The following is a 21,340-nucleotide window of genomic DNA, read 5'->3' as shown; positions in this document are numbered from 1 at the left end:
GCCTCCACCTCCAGGCTTTGCAGCTCCTTGCTATGTCACCTGTCACCCTCAGAATTAATTTGCTCTCCCCTGTCAATGACTCACAGCCCCTGCTTATCAAGACAGCATCACCTACAGGCCAGAGTCCCAACCTGTCCAAGGGGAGGGTGGGGTCCTGGGTGGGCCCTTGGGGTCTGGTGGGCCTGAGCTCAGAGCCTCAAGAGGGTACAAGGGGGCCACAGATACCAGGTGGTTCACTCTGAGACAGGCTGTGTGACCTGTAGCACATCCCCCCCCTCTTATGGCCTCTGCCCCCTTTCTGAGGATGGAGAGGGCTGGATGACATGGCTTCTAAGACTTCATTTGCTCAAAGCTCCCAAGTTCTGTCTCCTGCCCCTCTCTCCTTTACCAGCTGGACTAAGGTTAGGGTTGGGGGCTGCAGCCAAGAATGGGTTGGAGGGCCCTGGGGAGGCATTGGGCCGGACAGGAGGTTGGAACAACCAGACCAAGCAGCTTCATGTGCCTGGAAGCCACAGGAGAAGAAAGACTGGTAGGAGTGTGGGAGGACATCCGGCGAGAGAAAGGGCAGAAGGACCTCAGAGAAAAGCTCGGGGTGCACAGCCGACCAGCCTCCAGTTTAGTAGGGCCCATTTCACAGTTAGAAAATGGAGGCAGAGGCTGTTAGCTGCCCAGGGTCACAAAGCTTAGAAGCAGGGCCACACTGGGAATCACAGCCCTCCTGCTACTCCACCCACAATGCTGTGTGCCTACAGGAAGGAGGCAGCATTGGGGCTGGTGCATTATGGGGGGTGGGGGTGTTGAAGGGAGGTCCCTCTCCCTCTCAGGTACCAGCTCATGCCCTTTCACCTCCGAAGTGATTCTCATGTCTAGCTCTACCTGCCCTTGGTCCCAGTGCCACTGTCTCTGTCCAAGGTACCGATCTCTAACCCTTGTTTTACATCTGACCCCATCACACCCTTGTTTGGAGTCATCTTTTCTATGACTCCCCATTGCCTCCATGGTCAAGTCCATACCCTTGAGTGGGGCTGGCCAGGCTCTCTCTGGCTGCAGCCCCACCAAATTATAGCCAGCCCTGGCCACTCCCTATGAGCTTCCTTCACTCTTGTCCCCAAGGATGACTTGACATGCCCCAAAGAGTGTTTTCAGAACTTAGTGCCTGGGCATGTGCCACTCAATTTGCCAGCCCTGCCTTAAATGGAAGCCAGGAGTCCTGGGTTCCAGCCCTAGCTCTGTGTGTAACTGGCTAAGGAACCTCGGCATTCGCACTGGGCCTCAGTTGCTCCACCGGCAGGGTGAGAGGGAGGTTTGGGTGGGGTGCTCTTCAGCTTCCTCTCTCTTCCCTCTGTGATCCCAGGAGAGAGGCTGGGGGCGATGGTCCCTAGTCCTGGGGGCTGGGCTGGCCGATCCCCCTTTCCAGATGCCTAGTGCCGAACAACGAGGAACACGCCCATGCAATCAATAATGAGTGAGAACCCAGAGTTGCACCTAATCATTAAACACTAATTAATTCATTTACCGATGAGGTGCTGCTGGGACTTCCTGGCCTTCTCCTTAATGCCCTCCTTCCCGCTGCATCTGATCTTCAAAGAGATGGGGAGAATTTCCAAAAATATCCATTTTCCCATGATTCTCCGGGAAGACTGCTCAGCTCAGCAATCAAAGACAAGGAGGTCGCATCCTCCCTGGCAACGACTCCCTGCTTGTCAGGCCTGTTTTCTTTCAGGGTCGCCTCCTGCCTCCCCACCAAAGCCTGCTCCCTCTGGATGACCCGGCTGGGTAGGGACTCCAGCTCCTGGCCGCACATGTGGGGTGTGAATGGGGGGCTTAGGCTAAGTGCATGGCTCTTGTTATCCCCACCAGTACCCCCTTTGATAGGGACAAGTGACATGTTCTAAGTCTTATGTAAATACAGCTCCAAGACAATAATAATAACAATCACAGCTCACACCACCTGCCGGTGGAGCTCCAAGCACTCTGCATAGGTTAACTACAGTGCTCACTCAACCAATAGGTAGGAGCTGTTGTTAAGTTCATTCCCGTCTTTCAGGTAAGGAAGTTGAGAGGTTGCGTGACTTGCCCAAGGTCACAGGGCTAGTGAGGGATGGTGCCAGATTTTGAGCCCAGGCTGTCTGGGTGGAGAGCCATGCTCTTAACACGGCTTTGTTCTGCCTTGATTAGGCAAGAACCACTCCCCCAAGTCCCTTTCTTTGCAGACACAGCAGAGACACTGGATCCCCTGGTTCCTTGCCTCCCTCCAGACCCCCCTGAAAATCCTGTCACTAAGCCCTTAGCCCTCTGGTAGCTTATCCTTCATTTAGCAATTAGGAGAGAATGAGCAGCATCTTAGCCACCTCTGCCCAAGGCTCAACTCTGCTGAGACTCGGACCCACTGGCCGAGAAGCTGAGCAGAGCTTTAAAAACCCATTTAGCCTGTTTCCCCACTGGCATGCTACAGAGGCATGAGCGGCCTTTCAGCAGAGGCGCTGGGAAGCGGGGTTAGCGAGGAGGCCTCACAGCCTTGCAGCCCTGGAGGCCAGACCCTGTCTCCCTCTCTCAGTGATGCAGTAGCAACTCCCCCCACCGCCCACACTATCATCTCCCTCTGGTCCTGATGCTGCCGGCGAAGAGGCAGCTCCCAGGCTGGCCGACCCGCTGGTCCAGCCCTCCCTGGTGCACCTGAGCAGAGGGGCCCGAGAGGCCAGCGGGCCCCAGTTCCTCACGCAGCGCAGCAACACTGAGCCGGCCCTGGGCCCCCACCTCTGTCTCCCACACTCTGCTCTGCCCCTGCCGGGCCCCAGGCTCAGGCTCAGGGACTGGGACTCGGGCAGTTCTCCCAGCCGTCCTCCTGCCCCCTGTGATACGAGGGTCAGTGGGAACCGTGGAAAGGCCTGCAGCAGGACAGAGGCTCCAGCGGAAATGGCTCAGGACTCAATTCCCTTCCAGCCAGTTCTGCCTGGAGTGAGGAATTAAGTCAAGGAAATATCTTTAGAGCCACTGATGCTGGATGGGGTACAGGGTGGGGCAGTACTATCTTTATCAGCAAAGGAGAAAGACTTGAAGTTGGGATCTCTCTTGTCCCTTCCCTACTGGGTATCAGAGTCCTGGTGACACACCCAGGAGGGCCCTTTGTGCAGCTCTTGTCATCCCAGAGCCTGAATCCAGGCCTCAGATCACTGGGCTCCTCCCCATCCCTAGAAGGTGACAGGTTCTGGGCTGTAGTCCAGCTGATGGCTGCACAGACCCCACCCCTCCTTGGGCCACTCTTCTGTCTTTTCTCCCCACTGCCCTGTGCCAGTCCTGGAGCCAGCTGTAGAGGTCCTAATAAATGAGACACTTGTTACGTGAGACCCACCTCCTGTGAGGTCCCCAGCACACCCCTGCTACTTGTCATTTTCTGTCCCAAGAGACCTCCACCAGGGATGTTCCCAACATCAGGAAATGCCCCCATGGGGGCCTTCCTCAGCCCCTGCCCCGTGAGCCTCACCCCCATGGAGCATGTGAGGACCCCCCACAAGAACCTCACCGCAATAGTCACCATAGGACACCCTGTCATTTCATTGTGCCACCACACACCCTTCCGCCATATCATGCCCAGCCTCGGGAGTGAGACTGACTCATCAGATCTCACCATTCGTTTCTGCTGTCACGTGAGACCCCACAATGGGAAAGTCCTCAGAAGGGCACCCACCACATAATCTGCCACGACGTAAGGGCTTGCAAGGGAAGAGCCCAATGAGCTGGTCAAGACTGCCCAAGGGCCAGTCTCCTGGGCATGATCACGCCAGCCCAAGTGGGCAGAGCCGCACCCCCACGGTCAGGTGCTGGAGTCCACACTGGGCCCCTATTGGAACCAGGGGGCAGAAAGAGGCAGGAAGCTGGGGTAGTAGAGAAGCCCCTCTCCCCAGCTTCACCAGCAGTCAGGCCCTGTGCTGGCCCAGGTGGATGGACAGGCGGATGGGCAGACAGATGCCTAGGCTGCTATTTGGGAGAGGAACCGCGGGTCACTCTGCCTCTCTCTCTCCTTTGTCCAGACAATGGTTACAGAGAGTGCCTGGCCAATGGCAGCTGGGCCGCCCGCGTGAACTACTCAGAGTGCCAGGAGATCCTCAGCGAGGAGGTGAGGCTGCGGTGAGGCTGCCATGCGGCTACCAGGGCCCCCAGCCGAGGTCGTGCCTGCTACTTGGCCGGTGGCCAGTCAGGGTGGGGGAGCCAGAGGCTGATGGCAAGGCGCTGGGTACTCACGCTCGTGTATTAAGGAGGGAGACTGTGCCACGTGGGCAGTGGAGTCCTCATTCCTTCCTTCCCTCCTTCCACCTGCTCACTGGGACAGGTTTTCATCCATTTTCCACCTCTCCCACCTGAGTGACATATCCAGGTGCAGCAGCCAGGGGCTATATCAGAATTGGGGATGGGGGTGGGGGGAGTGCAGTTCGAAAAAGCCCTTTTATTTATTTACTTATTTAATCCTCACCCGAGGATATTTTCCCATTGATTTTTAGAGAGTGGAAGAGAGAGGAAACAGAGAGACATATCGATGGGAGGGAAACACATTGGGAAACACACCGACTGGTTGCCTCCTGCATGAACCCTGACCAGGGCCCGGGCCCTGGAGGAGCGGGCAACCGAGGTACATGCCCTTGACCAGAATCAAACCCGGGACCCTTCGGTCCACAGGCTCTATCCACTGAGCCAAGCCAGCGAGGGCTCGAAAAAGCCCGTTTAGAGAGCCTTTTAAATAGGCAAATGTTTTTGAGAAAATGTTGCTTACACATAATACAGAATTCAAAGGTACACATGGGCATACAGAGAATGTCTCCCTCTCAACCCAGCCCCTGGGATCTCTCCCAGAGACAACCATTTTGCCAGTTTATTTTTTTTTAATATATATTTTATTGATTTCATAGAGGAAGGGAGAGGGAGATAGAAACATCAATGATGAAAGAGAATCACTGATCGGCTGGGGATGGAGCCCGAAACCCAGGCATGTGCCCTGACCAGGAATCGAACCTGGGACCCTTCAGTCTGCAGGCCAATGCTTCTATCCACTGAGCCAAACCGGCTAGGGCCATTTTGCCAGTTTCTTAAATGTTCTCCCAGAGACATTCCCTGCATATTCGAGTAATTAGGTGCCTATATTCTTTTCTGTTTTTACCCAAACGTTGCATGTTATACACCCTGTTCGACACCTTGCTTTTTACATGTAAGTATCCATCTTGGTGATTGTTCACACCAGTGCATGAAGAGCAGCTTCATTCTTTTTTACATTTGCATAATATCACGTCGTGCAGATGGACCGTAATCTATTTACCCATTTTTTATCCTCAGTCTCTGGTTGCTACCAACAGTGCTGCAATGAATAAATGTTTAAGGTTGAGATTTGGCAGATGCACGGGTGTATCTATCTTCCTGGTGTTGCTGCCTGCCCCCCTGTCCCTGCCCCCACATCTCCACCCACCCCTTCAGTGGGTGCTGAGGAAGTGGGGGTCATGGAGCTGGAAGCCTGGGGCAGAAAGGAGGATGCCCCAAGCTGTCTGAGGAAGGTCAGGCTTCTGGGGTGTAGAAGAGAGGGGCTGGACCAGGCAGTCCTGGGAACTCCTGTGCCTGAAGGATCTAAATTGGACGGGACCCTGGAGACCCTCCATCCCATTTTGATCTGCCTGGGAATAAGAATCGCCGGGGCACTTGTTCAAATACAAGCCAGCCCCCAGCCTTGCCAGGGCCCTCCCCACTCTCAGGACTCCTCATTTCCTCTCGGAGCTACTGCAATTAACCGACACCCCGTTTGGTTTCTCAGCTCTGAGCCCTGGGTAAGCCCTAATTAAGCACCAATGCCCAGAGGGATTGATTGTAGGTAATGGACTGGCAGACCAGCCGCCTGTGAAATGGGAGTTGTGAGGGCACCCAGAGGCCAGACTAGGGAGGAGACCGGCCAGAAGACAAGACCCCAGTGCCACACCACACCACCTTTCTCAGTCTCAGGTCTCCAAACTGGACAGGGACAGGGTGCTGGTCAGGCCCCCAGGAATGGGCTGTGTCCACGTGTTTCTCAAGCATCCCAGCGGCTCTGTAGGTAGTGGTGGCTTTCTCTCAGGAGGTCAGACTGTCTCTCCGGTGTCATTAAGGTCTCTCAGGGTGTCACATCCTGGGTATCTCAGGATGTTGCAGGCTGTTCTCTCTGGGTGTCACTGACCACCTTTCAGGGTGTTGCTGACCATCTCTGGACATGTCTTGAGGTAACACTGCCATCTGCCCAACACCCTCTCGGACTCTGCACTGTCCTCCCCCCCCGCCCCGCCCCCAGATGGCTTGCTCCTCCTCAGATGGCATCAAATTGATGTGGCAGCTGAGACAGGACTGGGACCCAGCCTGGGCCTCTAACCCAAGGAGCCATCCAGGGGCAGCCCTTGAACGGTTTGGTCCAATTCTCCCCTTTCAGCCTCAGTAGAGAAAACCCCTCATGAGTGCCCATCCTCCCCACAGAAGCTCGGGACAGAGAGAGTGCCTCTGTTTTCCGTCCCTGCCTGTCCCCCGAGAAGTGCACCGTGGGGACAGGGGAAGCAGGGTCTTTAAGGCCAAGCAGTACTGGAATGTGCCTGCTGGCTGGGTGGCTTGGGCCGATGACGCAGCCTCTTCAACTGGAAAAACAGGGACAGAAGGACAGTCTCAGGGGGCAGTTATGAGAAAGAAAAGCAGTGACATCTGTAGAGTTCCTGGCTCTGTGTCCAGCATACAGTAGGTGCTCAATAAAGGATTCATCTCACCCAAACCACCCTGGAACGGCCTGCTGGGGGGTTGGAGGAGGAGCTGACAGCAGGTGGTGGGGAGGGGCTTCCTGCACACTGTGCTCGTCACATTCCCCTGGGCCGGGGCTCCCACACGTTGTTCTTACCCAGGGGCTTCCCCGTGTGGATTTGTGGAGAATTTAATAAAAGTAATTAAGCGCCAGCTCCAGTCAGGCTGGACGTGTGCACGGAGTCTCCAGATTTGGCATCTGCTGCCAGGTGCTCAGAGGCCCTCCCCATTTGCACGGCCCCTTCCCCTCTCTCTGTCTCTCTGGCCTGCCTCCATTTACACCTCGCTGGGTCAGCCCCTCCGAGCAGCACTGAGTGGCGAACATGACTGCCTGCCAGGTTCCTGAAAGCCTCTGCCAGGAAAACCGGCCCCTAGAGCAGAGCCTCTGAGCACCTGGGCCTGGGACCTCAGAGGTCCTGCAGTGAGGCTGTCCCTTCAGCAGGGGTGGGGCAGGGCGGGGGCGGGAAGAGGGAGGGCGTGGCTCGGATGGCTGCTAGATGTCCCACTGCAGAGGCACGTCCCTTAGGTGAGTGAGTGTGGGTCTCAGTTTTCTCATCTGGAAGATGGATGGGGTTGGACTTGATCCCTCAGAGCCATCGATATATGAAATGAATGAAGTTGGGGACTTTGTTCTAGTCCCGGGACAGGATCCCCTTCCCTTCGGGCAGGGGCTGGACCTAGAAAGGGAATTATAGAACCTGAGAGGGTTCTGTGGATGCTAATCCACAGTCACTCTCCCCCTCGCTGACAGAGGCAGGCTTCAGCTACAGCAGGAGGGAGTGAGGGGTGATGGAGGCGGTGGTGGCTCCACCCAGAAATGGGGGGAGGAAGGATGTCCTGGAGGGTTGGTGTCTGCACCCCCCAGGGCCAGAGAGTTTGACCTGAATGGAAATGTGAGTGTGAGCACCCCTGTGAGCCAATCACACGTGTCTGTGCATGCAGAATGGGGTCCCTGTGTGATGCGGAGAATCAAGTTAACAGACATTCGTCCAACAGCACGGAGCAGTGGCAGAGAGTGGGATTCAGGGACAGACGGACAGGGAGACACAGTCCCAAATTACACAGTGCTGCTCCAGGGCAACGTGAGGCACTTGGGGCTCAGGAAGGGGGTAACTATTGTTAGCATTGCCCACACTGTCCTGGCCACCATTGGGTCTGTGCTCACATGGCCAGTGGGCGCAGGGGTGGGGCTGTGCGGGAACCTCACCTCTGCCCCTCTCTCTGGCCTCAGAAGAAGAACAAGGTGCACTACCATCTTGCTATCATCATCAACTACCTGGGCCACTGCGTCTCCCTGGTGGCCCTCCTGGTGGCCTTTGTCCTTTTTCTGCGGCTCAGGTGAGCAGTCCCCGGCACTGTCCCTGGGCCTTGAGCAGGGGGGAGAAGTCAGGCGCAGGGGGCTGCTGGGAAGGGGAGTCCTGCCCCTCACCTCGGTGGGAGGGGGTGACAGCTGCAGAGTCCCAGGTCTCTGGAAACCTCTGACAGGGTCACTTCTGCCCCGTTGCCCAGTAACTGCCAGGGGCAGGGAGCGGGTGGGGGGACGGCCAAAGCATCAGGTGAAAGCTGGAGGGAGACGTCCCCCTGGAGGCCTGTGTGTATTCTGACCCTCAAACCTGGAACCACAGGGAGGGGAGGAGTGCCCATGGGAGAGGGGCAGCCCCGGTCCTGGAGCATTGGCTGGGGCAGATTCTGCCCCCAGAGCTTAGGTCTGGGCGGGTCATAGGTGGGAAGGGCCATGTGTGACTTAGCCAGTCAGCCCCTCTCTGAGGCTCATTTCCCCATCCATACATCTGGGCTGGAGTGGTGCTTGCGGCCTATCCCTCATCCTCTCTCTCCTTCCCTTGCTCCCAACACCCACCTGCCCTGCTGTCCCTAGGAGCATCCGGTGCCTCAGAAACATCATCCACTGGAACCTCATCTCGGCCTTCATCCTGCGCAATGCCACGTGGTTCGTGGTCCAGCTCACCATGAGCCCCGAAGTCCACCAGAGCAACGTGGTATGTCTGGGAGGGGCAGGCCTGGGTTGGAGGAGGGGTCCGGGGAAGGGCTATCCTGAAGGGGCAGGGCCAGGGCCAGGGCCAGGCCTTGGGGCCCACAGAACAGGAGTGGATCCTGGGGAGTGCCCCATCCTGCCGAGGGGAGGCCCCAGGCCCAGGGTGGGATGCGGGTGCTGCCCCCACCTGTTCCCCCCACCCCATCCCACCCCGCTCACTGTCATATCTGGTGGGGGCGGGGTGGCAGGGCTGGTGCAGGTTGGTGACAGCCGCCTACAACTACTTCCATGTGACCAACTTCTTCTGGATGTTTGGGGAGGGCTGCTACCTGCACACAGCCATCGTGCTCACGTACTCCACCGACCGGCTGCGCAAGTGGATGTTCATCCTCATTGGCTGGGGTGAGCCCGCCCTCCCATGCCCATGCCAGGCTCCCCTCTCCTCACCCAGTACATAATGCACTGGCCTCATCCAAGAGGGGGCCAGGTTAGGGTGACAGAATGTACACCTCTGCCCCTAGCTGAGGGGGCGGGGGGAGCATTTAAAGGAGGTATATTCGAAGAATGGGTCCCAGCTCTACCCTGGGGACCCCTGCCTGCCTCCAGGCCCTGGGATGACTGGGTCCTCCAGGCCCTGTGGACTGGCTCTGTGACAGCGCTGTCTTCCCCAGGTGTGCCTTTCCCCATCATCGTGGCCTGGGCCATTGGGAAGCTGTACTACGACAATGAGAAGTAAGTCAGCTCCTTCCTTTCACTGCCTCAGGGCCCCTCAGCCCCAGGTCCAGGCTCTCAGCCCAGCTCTGCCTGACACTCCTCCAGGGCCTTCAGCAATCACCTTCCCTGTCAGGGCCACAGTTTCTTCATCTAGAAAGACAGGGAGCGTGGGGCTGGGCTCAATCCGAGGCTCCCTAGGGTGCTCTGCCTGAGTGGGGGCTGGACAGGCGAATCTAGGCAATTCTATCTGTCTTGGGCTCTCCCAGGCAGAACCACAGGAGGGTTACCGGCTGCCTGTGGAGCCAGACTGTTCAGGGTCTGAATCATGGCCCCATCACTAAGTAACTGTATGACCTGGGTGCTATACTTACCACAGCGTGCCTCAGCTTCCTCGTCTGTAAAATGGGCATCTTAATAATAGTGCCTCCCTCAGAGGGTGTGGTGGGGATGTCTTGAGTTAATATATATTAAGCATTTAGGATTGTATTGGCATATAGTAAATGCCGTACAAATGTTTTCTATTAATTTTAAGACTTAATAGCAATTGATCCAGACAATCTCAGAGACCCCTTCCAGCTCTGAAGTCCTGAGCGCCTTATTGAATGGATACAGATGTTCCCAGCTGCCCCTGACAACTAGGCTTCCACTGCAGTGGTTCTCAGCCTTGGCTCCCATTAGAGTCATCCAGGAAGCGTTAAAAAGTACCAATGCCCAGGCTTGACCTCCAGGCTTGGATGTAATTGGTCCAGAGTGTGACCTGGGCACCGGGATGTTTTTTAACTGCCCAGGTGATTCTACTGTGCACCCGAGATAAGAGAACCACTGAGACAGAGGTGGAAAAGGGGGACAAAGCCTAGGGATGTTCCAGAATCTTTTCCACCAAAGTGGTTCAAGAACCCACTGTCTGACTGGGTTCCAGGCGGCCTTCATCAGTGACAATTCTCCCCACCATCACAGAGTAGGGCAGCCACCACAGCCTCACTGGGATGGACAAGGAGCCTAGAAAACCATGTTCATTACTTACCAGGGTGATCCTTCCTGACCCTGGGAGGGGGGGCAGCTGACACACCACTGTGGGCCAGAGTCCCTGAGCAGGAGCATCGTAAACCCTGGGCGATGGTCTGTGCCTGGAGGTGTGCAGGTGTAGGTGTGAGCACAGGGGGGAAGAGGAAGAACTTTCCCCCAAAGCTGCCCAGTAAGCATCCTAGAGGGAAAAGGATGCCTGAGCTGGGCAAGTTGGTATGAGTGACTCTGGAGCCCCACCTTGTGGCAAGATGCTGCCACTGCAGCAGAAGGGATCCAGACTCAAGGCCAAGGACTGGAGTTGACTCCAGACAGATCACGTTTGGTCTGCACCATGTTTTTTGAATTTGTTGTCAATCTTTAAAAAGTCAAGATTTTCCACCTAAAATTCTCAGTTCTGGTTTATGGAAGCATCATGAGATCTAGGCACTGTGGGGATGCATGCCCACAGGACCCTCCTCTAGGCACGGAGGTGGGATTTTCTGTGTGCCCTGCCCCCTCACTCCCCTGACCTTCCTAGAGCTTGCTGGAGGGAGCGCAGGAAAATGCAAAGCAAGTCTGCCTCCTGGGATGGGTGGGACCTATGGAAGCTCTGCCTCAAGGCTGGTCACACTGCAATTGAGCAGACTGGGAGACTGCTAGCTGGTGGGGCCTACTACATGACAGGGGCAGGGCAAGGCACCACCAGGGGCTTGTGCCAGAGACACAGTGGGGACTGAAGGGAGCAGTGGTGTGTTGGGCCCATGCCTGCTCCACTCAGATGTCTTTTCCATGATCTCCCTGCCACACTGCCTGCTTCCAGCTTTACATCTAATGGAGGATGCCGACCATGCTGCAGATGGGATAACTGAGCACTGTGGTGGTCAAGTGGCTTGACCTTTTGCCAGGGTTGGAATCTGGGCATCCAGAGCCTGGTTTCCAGCCCCGGTCCTGCCCTGGCCAAGCAACTGGACCCGGATGCCCCCCTCCTCTCACCTCCTATCTGTGGCCTTCTAGGTGCTGGTTTGGCAAAAGGCCTGGGGTTTACACCGACTACATCTACCAGGGCCCCATGATCTTGGTCCTGCTGGTAAGAACCTGGGTGGGGGGCCGTGGGGAGGGTCAATCAGAGCCGACTGTGGACCCCAAGGATCCCTCTGCCTAGAATGTTCGAGTGCTAGTGAAGGTGGTGGGAGAGCAGCAGGGGGAGCCAGGACCAGACCTGAGATGGCTAAGTCCCTAACATCTTGCACACACACACCTACACCATCCTACTGTGTGCTTGCTTGCAGATCAATTTTATCTTCCTTTTCAACATCGTCCGCATCCTTATGACCAAACTTCGGGCGTCCACCACGTCTGAGACCATTCAGTACAGGTAGGTGGTCCTGTGTCTCCCACCCCTGGGAGCTCCAGAGATCCCAGTCCTTACCCAGGGTCTTCCGGCAAGCCTGGCAGTCCCTCCTGAAACCCCAGCCCCCCCATCTCAGGCATTGGGGACTGACTCCCACCCCAGCCCCCTCTGGGGTGGGCTGTGACTCTGGCTTCCCGGCCCCCCCACCAGGAAGGCTGTGAAGGCCACTCTGGTACTGCTCCCCCTCCTGGGCATCACCTACATGCTGTTCTTCGTGAACCCCGGGGAGGACGAGGTCTCCCGGGTCGTCTTCATCTACTTCAACTCCTTCCTGGAGTCCTTCCAGGTACCGATGCCTTCCCCTCTTGGCCCTAGCCCCCTCCTCCCCCACCCCACACCTCCAGGGGTGGGCATTCTCCCAGGCAGGGTCCTGGAGGAGCAGGACACTGGGGAGGCAAGGGGCTGCCCGGAAACTGAGTGGGGCCACCCAGCCCAGTCCCTTGACCCGCCTTCTCCTCCACCCCAGGGTTTCTTCGTGTCTGTGTTCTACTGTTTCCTCAACAGTGAGGTAAGGACCCCGGGCTGGGGCTCAGAATGGCAGGAAGCCTGTTGTGGGGAGAGATGGTCTGCAGCCTCCCTCTGCCCCCCACATGCCAGCCCTCCTCCCTGCCCCCAGGCTCCTTTAGGGATATCCTGGAGGGTCCGTGCCACCTGCCCACGCTGCTCCTGCCGTGGCAAGCCTACTCCTTTGCTCACTTAGGCAGTTGACATTGAGAAGGGGAAGAGCTGGGGCCTCAGCCTTATCAGTGGGTTGTTGAAAGCCAGGAAGCTGAGCCCTAGGGCAGGGGATGTGTGTGGATTGAGGGTAGGGGTTCCTCATGGCAAAGACACTGTGTGGATTAGAAAAAGGCATCCCTTCCTCAGGACGCTTGAGAAAACTGTCCCAACGAATATGCAAACCAACAATGTTCCTATGCGGCCCCCTGTACACCTCACACCTGTACACCTCACACCTGTGCACTTCTCACCTGCATAGCTGTTTGCCTTATAGCTGCTTGTGGCAGCCCTCAGGGAGGGAGGGCCCTCCTGTGACTGGGCTCAAACATTATGGTCTGCTCTATGCCCACAGGTCTGCTCTGCCATCCGGAAGAGGTGGCACCGATGGCAGGACAAGCACTCGATCCGCGCCCGGGTGGCCCGCGCCATGTCCATCCCCACCTCCCCAACCCGTGTCAGCTTTCACAGCATCAAGCAGTCCACAGGGGTCTGAGCTGGAAGGCCATGTCTGGAGGGGACCAGCCCCTTTCCCACCCCACACTGGCACTGAGACCTGGGAGGCCCCTCCCTGACCCCCAGCTGAGCAGGAGTTCTGGCCTCTGAGAGCAGCCTCGCTCTGGGCCATGGGACAGTTGGAAAATAAGCTATAGGACTGGGCTGGGCCCAGAGCCTCGGGCTCGCCTTTGCCCACAGTCCTCCCTGGCGAATGGAGTGAGAATGGGGAGCCAGGCAATCCAAAGCAGCACATGGGTCCCTCCAAGAGGTGTCCTCCCAGAGCACAAGGTGGCCAATGCACTGTGGGGGCCATTCGCTGCCCCAGAGGCACCATGGGAAACTCTTGGAACAGCATCTCAACCACGGAGATAATGCCTCCGGGCCTTAGCAATGCCTTCCAACAACACTGGGAACCAAGGCTTGCTGTCAGAGCCCTGGAGACGTTAGAAATCAGTGGTATCATCAGACATCAGGCTACGTGACCAGAAATCCTCCCACGCTACCAGAACAACATCTGGACCTGTGACGCTGCCACCAGAAATGCCCTGCCTTGCTGCGCTGCACCCTTGGACTTTTACTGCCCTGCCAGCCACACAAACTCCCTCTCCCTAACCTCCTGCCCCAGGTATCTCCCCTTTGTGAGAAGATGGGGGCTGGGAGTGGCCTGTGAGCTAGAGCTGGGGTTGCCCCAGCCAAAGCCGGTCTCCCTATGAAGGGGCAGGGAATGCAGAGGACCATCCAACCTGCTGACTGAAGTGACCTGGCCTCTGGGCAACCCCTCTGCTGGTCACAGAGAGTTTGTTGCCCCTGGACGGCCTCTGGGGCAACACTGTTAGCTAAGCAAAGATAGGAGAAAGGGCAGGACCCTCAGGCCCCAGTGCCTGGAGCAGCACAAGTGGCCCTTGGGTCAGCTGATCACATCCACCCTAGGCATAGACTGGCCCAGCCCTCACTGGACCCACCCTCACTGGACAGCCAGGGCTTTGGGGGTGCAGGGCTGGGAAATGGGGGTGGCTGATGTAAATAATAATATTTATCTTTTCAACCAGCATCTGTGAAGTTCTGGACTGTGCCGGATCTGGGTGGAAAGGGTCTGCCGAGAAATAGAGGCCACTTTGAGGGTTCAGGGCCTCAGTGTGTCTGGGAAACACACACCCATCACGGATGGGGTGCTAGGTGAGCCCTGAGAGCTGGTTGAGGACTAGGTGGGTCCTGCTGGCCTGGGTGATAAGGACAGCTTTTGTAAGGGGGTGCGTTGTAGGGAGAGATGGGCTGTGGGTGAAAGATGCAGGTAAAGGACATCGTGGGCAGGGGCACAGCTTGGGCAAAGGAGTGGTGATGGAGTGTCCCAGCCCCGGGGAGAAGCTCAGGTGGAAACAGGGAGCAGGTGGGGGTGGGGGCCAGGAAAGGAAGGTGGTGGGAAGGGTGGGTGCGCACAGGCCATCGCCCCTCTGGGCAGCTGGGACTTAATCCTGCTGGACACTCGGGAAGCCGAGTGGGACACATGCCTCCATCATCCCACTGAGGATCGAGGGATGTTTATCCACCAGCTCCTTCAGTCACGGGGTGAAGGCTGCTACCAAGGTCATTAATCCCCCTGTACTTCCCACGGCCACTTGGGCCACAAGGAGGCCAGGAGAGAGCGTCCAGTCACAGCAGCGTGTGGTGGAAGCCGGTGTGAGCTGTGTCCTGGTGGGAAGGGAGGGACAGTGAAACTCCCAGCAGCACACACAGGGCCAGGGCAGCCTGGGCCTTGCCACGGGGTCTCTGACCACACGTGCACACAAGGGCGCGTGGTGTCGGACACCAGCACCGGCTAAGATGACGGGTACCTAGAGTCCTAAAGCTCCCTGCAGGGAAGGGAGGTGCAGTGGGTGGGGGTCTGACCCGGGGAGGAGCTGCAGGTGTCCCTGAAGGCCATGTGGGCACCCTGCTCTGCCAACTCCAGCTCTGTCCCCTTAAGTAGAGAGACAGGGAAGACATGGGGAGGGGACCAGGGGACACAGGCTAACAGCTTCCAGAGTAACTGGGGGGAGAAGCCCCATAAAGAGTCCTGGCTGGCAGGAGGGATCAGAAGTGGCTGATGGGTCTCGAATGGCCACACGCAGGCATCTTCCTCAACTCTGCGTTTCACTCCATGAAGGAGGAGAAGTGAGAAAGGGAGGCTTTCCTGGGAAACGTAGGGATGTGGGTGCGGGGAAGGATGGGCTGGGGGACTCTGAGGGGGTTGCATATATAAGGTTCCTTGAGGGGGCGAAAGGGGCGGTGACCCCTTTCCTGCTTGTGCCTCCTGATGGCTTTAGTTGATGGGCTCCCGCTGAGCACCTACTGTGCACTATGCCCTAGGCCCGATGTGAGGGGCAGATGAGCAGCACCCCAATGCCAGCAACAACTGCTCAGCTCAGAACTCAGCGCGGAAAGGCTGTGGGAGGCCACCTTCAAGGCTGCCGTCATCAGAGGAGCTACAGGTGTCCCTGGACAGGCAGGGGCTGGTCCAGAGGAGCCTTGGGACCCCTCCCATCCAGAGACTGTAAGGGCAGAGGGGCTGCTTCAAGCACAGCTGGGAACATCTGGGCCCCAGAGAACTGTAGCTCCTATGCCAGGGCAGGCGCCCAGAGTGTAACCCTCCACGGCCCGTGTGTGTTCTGGGCTCTGGGACCAGGGTGAAGGCCCCAAACAGGATTTCTGAAGGTCATTCTGCCCTGAGGTTTGGCCTGTGGGTCGAGTGGGAAGAGAGGTCCCTTGGGGGTGAGTGTGCTTCTATGGGCCAACAGACACACAGGTCACTACACTTCAGGGGGGGGCTGGGAAGCTGCAGGGTGGGGTCACTGTGGTACAGGCCAAAGGCTACAGTCCTCTAAAATTGCCCTCCCTGAGTCCATTTCTCCTGGGGACCCTCCTTCCTAGGCGCAGATCAGCAGTGGAGGGAAAGCCACAGTGTGGGGTTTTGATTTTCCATTTTGGGCTCCCCCTCCCCGCCTCCCTGACTGTGACAATAGACTCCTGCTGGCGGGGCAGGGGCGGGGGGGGGGGGGGGCAGGTGGGAAGGGATCCTCAGCTTCCACTCCAGCCTCCTCAGTCCCCTGCTGCTGCCGGGTCAGACCCCTAGGACCAGGACTGGGGAGGGAGTCAGATCTGGGAAATACACTTATTAGGAAGGGAGGGAGGTTTTGGAATCCAGATAATAATTCTTTCATTGTGGGCATTTGTAGATCTCTTTGCCTTCCACAGAATCCTTTATAACATTTATCTAACCCTCAACTAGCTAATGGAGGTAGGAACTAGCCCATTTTACAGCTGAGGAAACTGAGGCCTGGAGACTCATCTGAGATCAACAGTCCTTTGGCTCCAAGTCCAGGGCTCTTTTTACCCCCTCAGTTGACTAAAGTCACTAGGCTTGAATTTGGGGAGACCAGGACTGATAAAGCAGCTGGCGGGGGGGAGCAAGCAGGCCTCAGTGTTTCAGACTGTCTGATTGAGGATGTGTCCCAGGGGAAAATGGGACCAGCCGGAGATGGCCCAACCAGTGTCCAGCTGCTGAGTCCAGCTGGGTGGAGCTATGAGGGTTGTGTATGTCCCCCTGGCTCCCAGCCTTCCTTTCCTTTCTCCCCAACACCCTCCACCCCTCCACTTCTTAACTGTAAACAATGCAGCCCAGGCCACCAGAAGCCTCTGGGCGTCTCTCTGCATCCACCCAAACTCTGCCCAGCCCTGCGAGGGTGCCACTGGCCTCAGGATCATCTCGTCCAGCCCTGACTTCAAACCCAACAGCCCACCCTTAGTCCAAATAAAGGGGGTGCTTTCTGCATGTCACCAACAACGGCACTGTCATTCATTGAGTGCTCACTGGGCACCAAGCGCCGCTGAGCCTCTCACTTGTTGACCTCATCTACTCTTCATACCACCCCGTGTGGCAGGTGCTATTATCCCCACTTAACAGATGGGCAAAGTGAGGCCTAGAGAGGTGAAGAGAGCTGCCCAAGGGCACCCAGCAGTGGCATGGCTGGATGTGAACCCAGGCTGGCCTCCCTTAACCTGCACTGTGTTTAACCCATATGCAGCAGGAGTTCTTTGCAGGGCACCCCTCCCTGCCCTGCTGCCCCCTCCCATGCCCCCCGTTTGTGGGCAAACAGATACGAAGCTAGATGTAGGAGTTGGTGTCTGCAAAGCATGAGCCTCGGGTGGATCCCTCTCTGAACCCAGCCCAGCCTCCAGACCGACCACAGGCTGCCCGCCGCCCCGCGTCCCCAGCCCTGCTCCATCTCTAAGCATAGCCTCCTAGTCCCTACCCTCTGCATCCCACCAAGCCCTGCAGCTTGGGGGCAAGAGATGCCTGGGCCGTGCATGTCTTTCAAAGCTCTCGGTACGTTGGAAACGCCACCGAGATCACCATTTGGAGGTCACTCTAGAGACCACCAGAACTACAACAGCCTGTCTTGATCCCAGTGCCCCTGGAGGGGACGGCAGCTGGCCTCATTTTGTTCTTTTTTAATTGTGGCAAAATACACATAACACGGAACTTGCCATCTCAATGTGTCCAAATGCACAGTTCAGTGCCACTAGTGCACTCACAATGTGCAACCATCACCACCACCTGCTTCCGGAACTTGTTCGTCTCCTGATGGAAACACCATACCTTAAGCACTCACTCCCATTCCTCATTCCCCCAGCCTCTGGCCACCACAAACCTGCTTTCTGTCCCTACAGATCTGCCCGTTTTCGGCATTTCATAAAAGTGGAATCATACAATACTTGTCCTTTCGTGACTGGCTTCTTTCACTTAGCACAGTGCTGTCAAGGTCCATCCACATTGTGGGAGCCTGAATCAGAACTTCATTCCTTTGAACGCCTGCTTTCCATGCTCTTGGGTATATGCCCAGGAGTGCAACTCCTGAGTCAAATGTAACTGTTTAGCTTCCCGAGGAACCACCAAACTTCTCCGCTAGGGCTGCACCATTTTACATTCCCAACAGCTGCGTATGAGGATTCCAGTTTCTCCACATTTCTGTCAAAACTGGTTATGATCCAGCCACCCCAATGGGTGTGTTGATCCCTGGTTTTTCAAGATTTGAGACTTCCTGAGTGGACAGTGGGGGACCCAGTGAGGGAATAGACTGAGCATCAGTAACGGGGCGAGAGGGGGTTGTGGAGGGAAGCGGAAAGTTTTATTATCACAGAGCTCAGTAAAGGGCTGGCTAGCCCTGCTGTGCCCAGCACCTGGGTGCTCAGATGCGGAGGTGCACCCAGTCTAGACACCTCTACACTCCGAAAAGAACGATTCAGCCGTCTCTTCTCTAACTGCCCCGACCAAAGCACCAGTCCTCCCTTTGCCCAGTAGAGGGGCAGCTGGCACCTCCTCCATTTTTTCCAGCTCCATCCAGGCTACACTCACAGTTGGTTGCTTCTGTTCCCTAATGCATTTCTGACAGTTAACGTGTCATTGTAATTACTGGTTTGTAATCTAATTAAATGTTATATTAATGGATGAATCAGAAGTACACAAATGACGAGTGACATTGTTCCTTATGAAAACTCAGCTGAATGTTTTGAAAGACACAATCTGAGTTGGACAAAAAAATAGCTGTCACGTGAGGTGTGGGTGAGACAGATGTAAATAATTGGGTGGGAAGAGGTTGTCAAAGTCTATATGGTTGCACTTGTCAACCACTTTGCAAGGTCCTTTAAAGTCCCCCTCCCCCTCAAAGAGTCCAAGGCTGGACAGCGGAGACGACGTCCCCTCGGTGTGGATGTCACAAGAAAGGTGACTCGGAACTAAATGGGTGGACACAAAACTAAAGGACAGGCCTTGAGGAAGGTCAGGGACTGTATGCTGACTCCTTGGAAGTTAAAATAAAATGTGTTTTATGGATTGAATTGTGTTCCCAAAAATGACATGTTGGAGACCTAACCCCAGTATCTGTAAATATGACCTTATTTAGAAATAGGGTCTTTGCAGATGTAATCAAGTTATGATAAGGTCATTGGCTGGGTCCTAATCCAATATGACTGATGTCCTTATAAGAAGACAAGAGACACAAAGACACACAGGGAGAAGGCCATGAGCAACACAGGCAGAGACTGGGGTGATGTAGCTACAAGCCAAGGAACACCAAGGATTGCCAGCCACCCCCAAAATCAGGAGGAGAGAGGAAGGATTCTACCCATAGTCTTGAAGGGAGCATGGCCCTGCTGACACCTCGATTTTGGACTTTTCTTAGTGTGCTCGGGCTGCTGTAACTAATACCATAGACAGAGTGGCTTAAACAACAAGCACTTATTTCTCGCAGTTCTGGAAGTCCAAGATCAAGGTGCCAATGGATTTAGTTCCTGGTGAGAGCTCGCTCCCTGGTTTGTAGATGGCCACCTTCCTGCTATGTCCTCACAGGATGGAGAATGAGAGCATCTCTCTCCTGTCTCTTCTTATAGGGGCACCAATCGCATTCATGACACAATTACCTCCCAAAAGCCTTACCTCCAAGTACCATCACACTAGGAATTAGAGGTTAAACATAGGAACTGGGGCGGGAGTGGGGAGGGGGGCGCGCACACAAACACTTAGCCCATAGCAGACTTCTAGCCTCCAGACTATGGGAGAACAAACTCCTGTGTTAAGCCACCCAGTTTGTGATCATTTGTTAAGGCAACACAAGGAACCAACACAATGTGTAAAGTCTGTAGGTAACTTTGTAAAGATTCCCTTCATGAATCTACTTTTTCCGTAACCCCATCTCCCACCCAGTCCCACTCATCTGGGATGAGCAGCTGAGCACAAGGTCTGAGCACACCACACAGCACAGCGGGTTAGCCGGAGGCTCACAGCCCCACAGCCTGGGTTTGAATCTTGTCTCTACCACTGATGAGGCGCTTCAGAAAAGTCTCTTCACTGCCCTGTGCCTCCGTCCCTTCTGCTGTAAAACAGGGTCGCTCACTCACGGATACCATGCATATTTCCCTGGCATCACTGTCTATACCAGAATCCAGAAGCAGTGGCTGAGAACAGACAAGGTTCCTGTCCTCACAGATCTCAACCAGCAGGAGATGGAAAATAAACAAGGAAACCCATAAACAAGCAAAAACCTAGGACTGTGATACGTGCTTTGAAGACAGTACATCCCGAGTTGTGATCATGACATGCTAAGAAGCGGGGCTATTTTCTCCTGGCGTTGGTGGTGGAAGGTGTCACTGGGGTTCAGGCCTGAAGGACACACACAAGCAGCAGGTGAGGCTTTGGGGCAGAGAGCTTCTGGCCCTGCAGCGTTCAGGGAGCCTCACGTTCACCCACCTACAACACAGGGGTGTTCAGGTGAGTGTTAAGCTAACGTAACAGAGACCACAATAGGCAATGGCTTCAGGAAGAGAATGGATCACCGTCCACAGTGAGCACCCCATGCCACTGCTCCATGCGGACATCCGGGACCCAGTTCCTTCTACCCCATCCCTTAGGACAATGTCCTCTTCTCCACAGTCAGTGACCCACACGTGTCCATGACTGCCCTGTGAGAGAGGGAAAGAGATGGACAAGGAGCCCACAGAGCCCCTCTGAAGGGTTCACATTATTTCTGCTCAATTCCATTGGCAAGAAATGGCCATGTGGCCATTCCTAAGTCCAAGGGAGGCTGGCAAAAAAATTCTGGTCACTTACCAGTAGAAAGGGGCATGGATTTGAAGGCCAGCTCACTGTCTCTAGTAATACCTCCTTGCAGGCACACAATGAGGACAGATCAAGTATCTGGCATTTTGTGGGAGCTCAACAAAAGTGCACAATATCATGGAGGTCAGGGCCTCAGAAACTCTCTGATCCAATGTCCTCATTTCTTTGCAGCTAAAGAAACAGGGGCAGAGGAGAGGCACCTGCCGGAGTCACCCAGCGGGTAAGGGGCTAATGTTGGTCCCAAATCCTGTCTGGGATCCTCAGCCCCATCCTCCCAAATGTGATTTCACATTACCTGGCTCAGCCCCACCTGGGGTTGGGCAGAAAGCAGGGACCCAAATGACCCCTCTACCCAGAGGTGGTGTTGGGGGACAGGACCTGAGAGGGACCCTGTTTTCTGCAGCGGTGTCCTAGATCCCAGGGGCACAGCTTTATGACTGGGTAGGTGTGGCCCTGGTTTCTGGGATGGGAGGCCACACTGCTCTGTGACAGAGGGCCACACCCACCCCTGGGAGAGGGGGCTGGGCTGTGAGCAGCTGTCAGGTTGGGCTGGCTGAGGAGG

The 21,340-nt window shown here is 56.0% G+C and overlaps 1 protein-coding gene across 4 annotated transcripts in view; it reads left to right on the top strand.

The window, feature by feature from the left end:
• The window catches only part of CRHR1 (corticotropin releasing hormone receptor 1), a 39,232-nt gene extending 25,057 nt beyond the window's left edge, over window positions 1-14,175 (top strand). For 3 of the 4 annotated variants that reach the window (XM_080678627.1, XM_080678624.1, XM_080678626.1), the window contains 10 exons: window positions 4,032-4,117; window positions 8,024-8,130; window positions 8,669-8,789; window positions 9,034-9,187; window positions 9,457-9,517; window positions 11,519-11,591; window positions 11,794-11,879; window positions 12,066-12,201; window positions 12,382-12,423; window positions 12,985-14,175. In XM_080678627.1, coding sequence (XP_080534753.1) covers window positions 4,032-4,117; window positions 8,024-8,130; window positions 8,669-8,789; window positions 9,034-9,187; window positions 9,457-9,517; window positions 11,519-11,591; window positions 11,794-11,879; window positions 12,066-12,201; window positions 12,382-12,423; window positions 12,985-13,125 — 1,007 coding nt within the window. In that variant the 3' untranslated portion in view covers window positions 13,126-14,175. The remainder of the gene's footprint in view (window positions 1-4,031; window positions 4,118-8,023; window positions 8,131-8,668; window positions 8,790-9,033; window positions 9,188-9,456; window positions 9,518-11,518; window positions 11,592-11,793; window positions 11,880-12,065; window positions 12,202-12,381; window positions 12,424-12,984) is intronic. The other variant, XM_080678625.1, reaches the window with a different exon arrangement.
• The last annotated feature ends 7,165 nt before the right edge of the window (window positions 14,176-21,340 follow it).

This window comes from Plecotus auritus (genome assembly GCF_963455305.1).
Source record: "Plecotus auritus genome assembly, chromosome: 7".
NCBI classification, from domain to species: domain Eukaryota; kingdom Metazoa; phylum Chordata; class Mammalia; order Chiroptera; family Vespertilionidae; genus Plecotus; species Plecotus auritus.
Note: the sequence above shows the minus strand (reverse complement) of the source record. Positions and strands in the feature narration are given on the sequence as shown.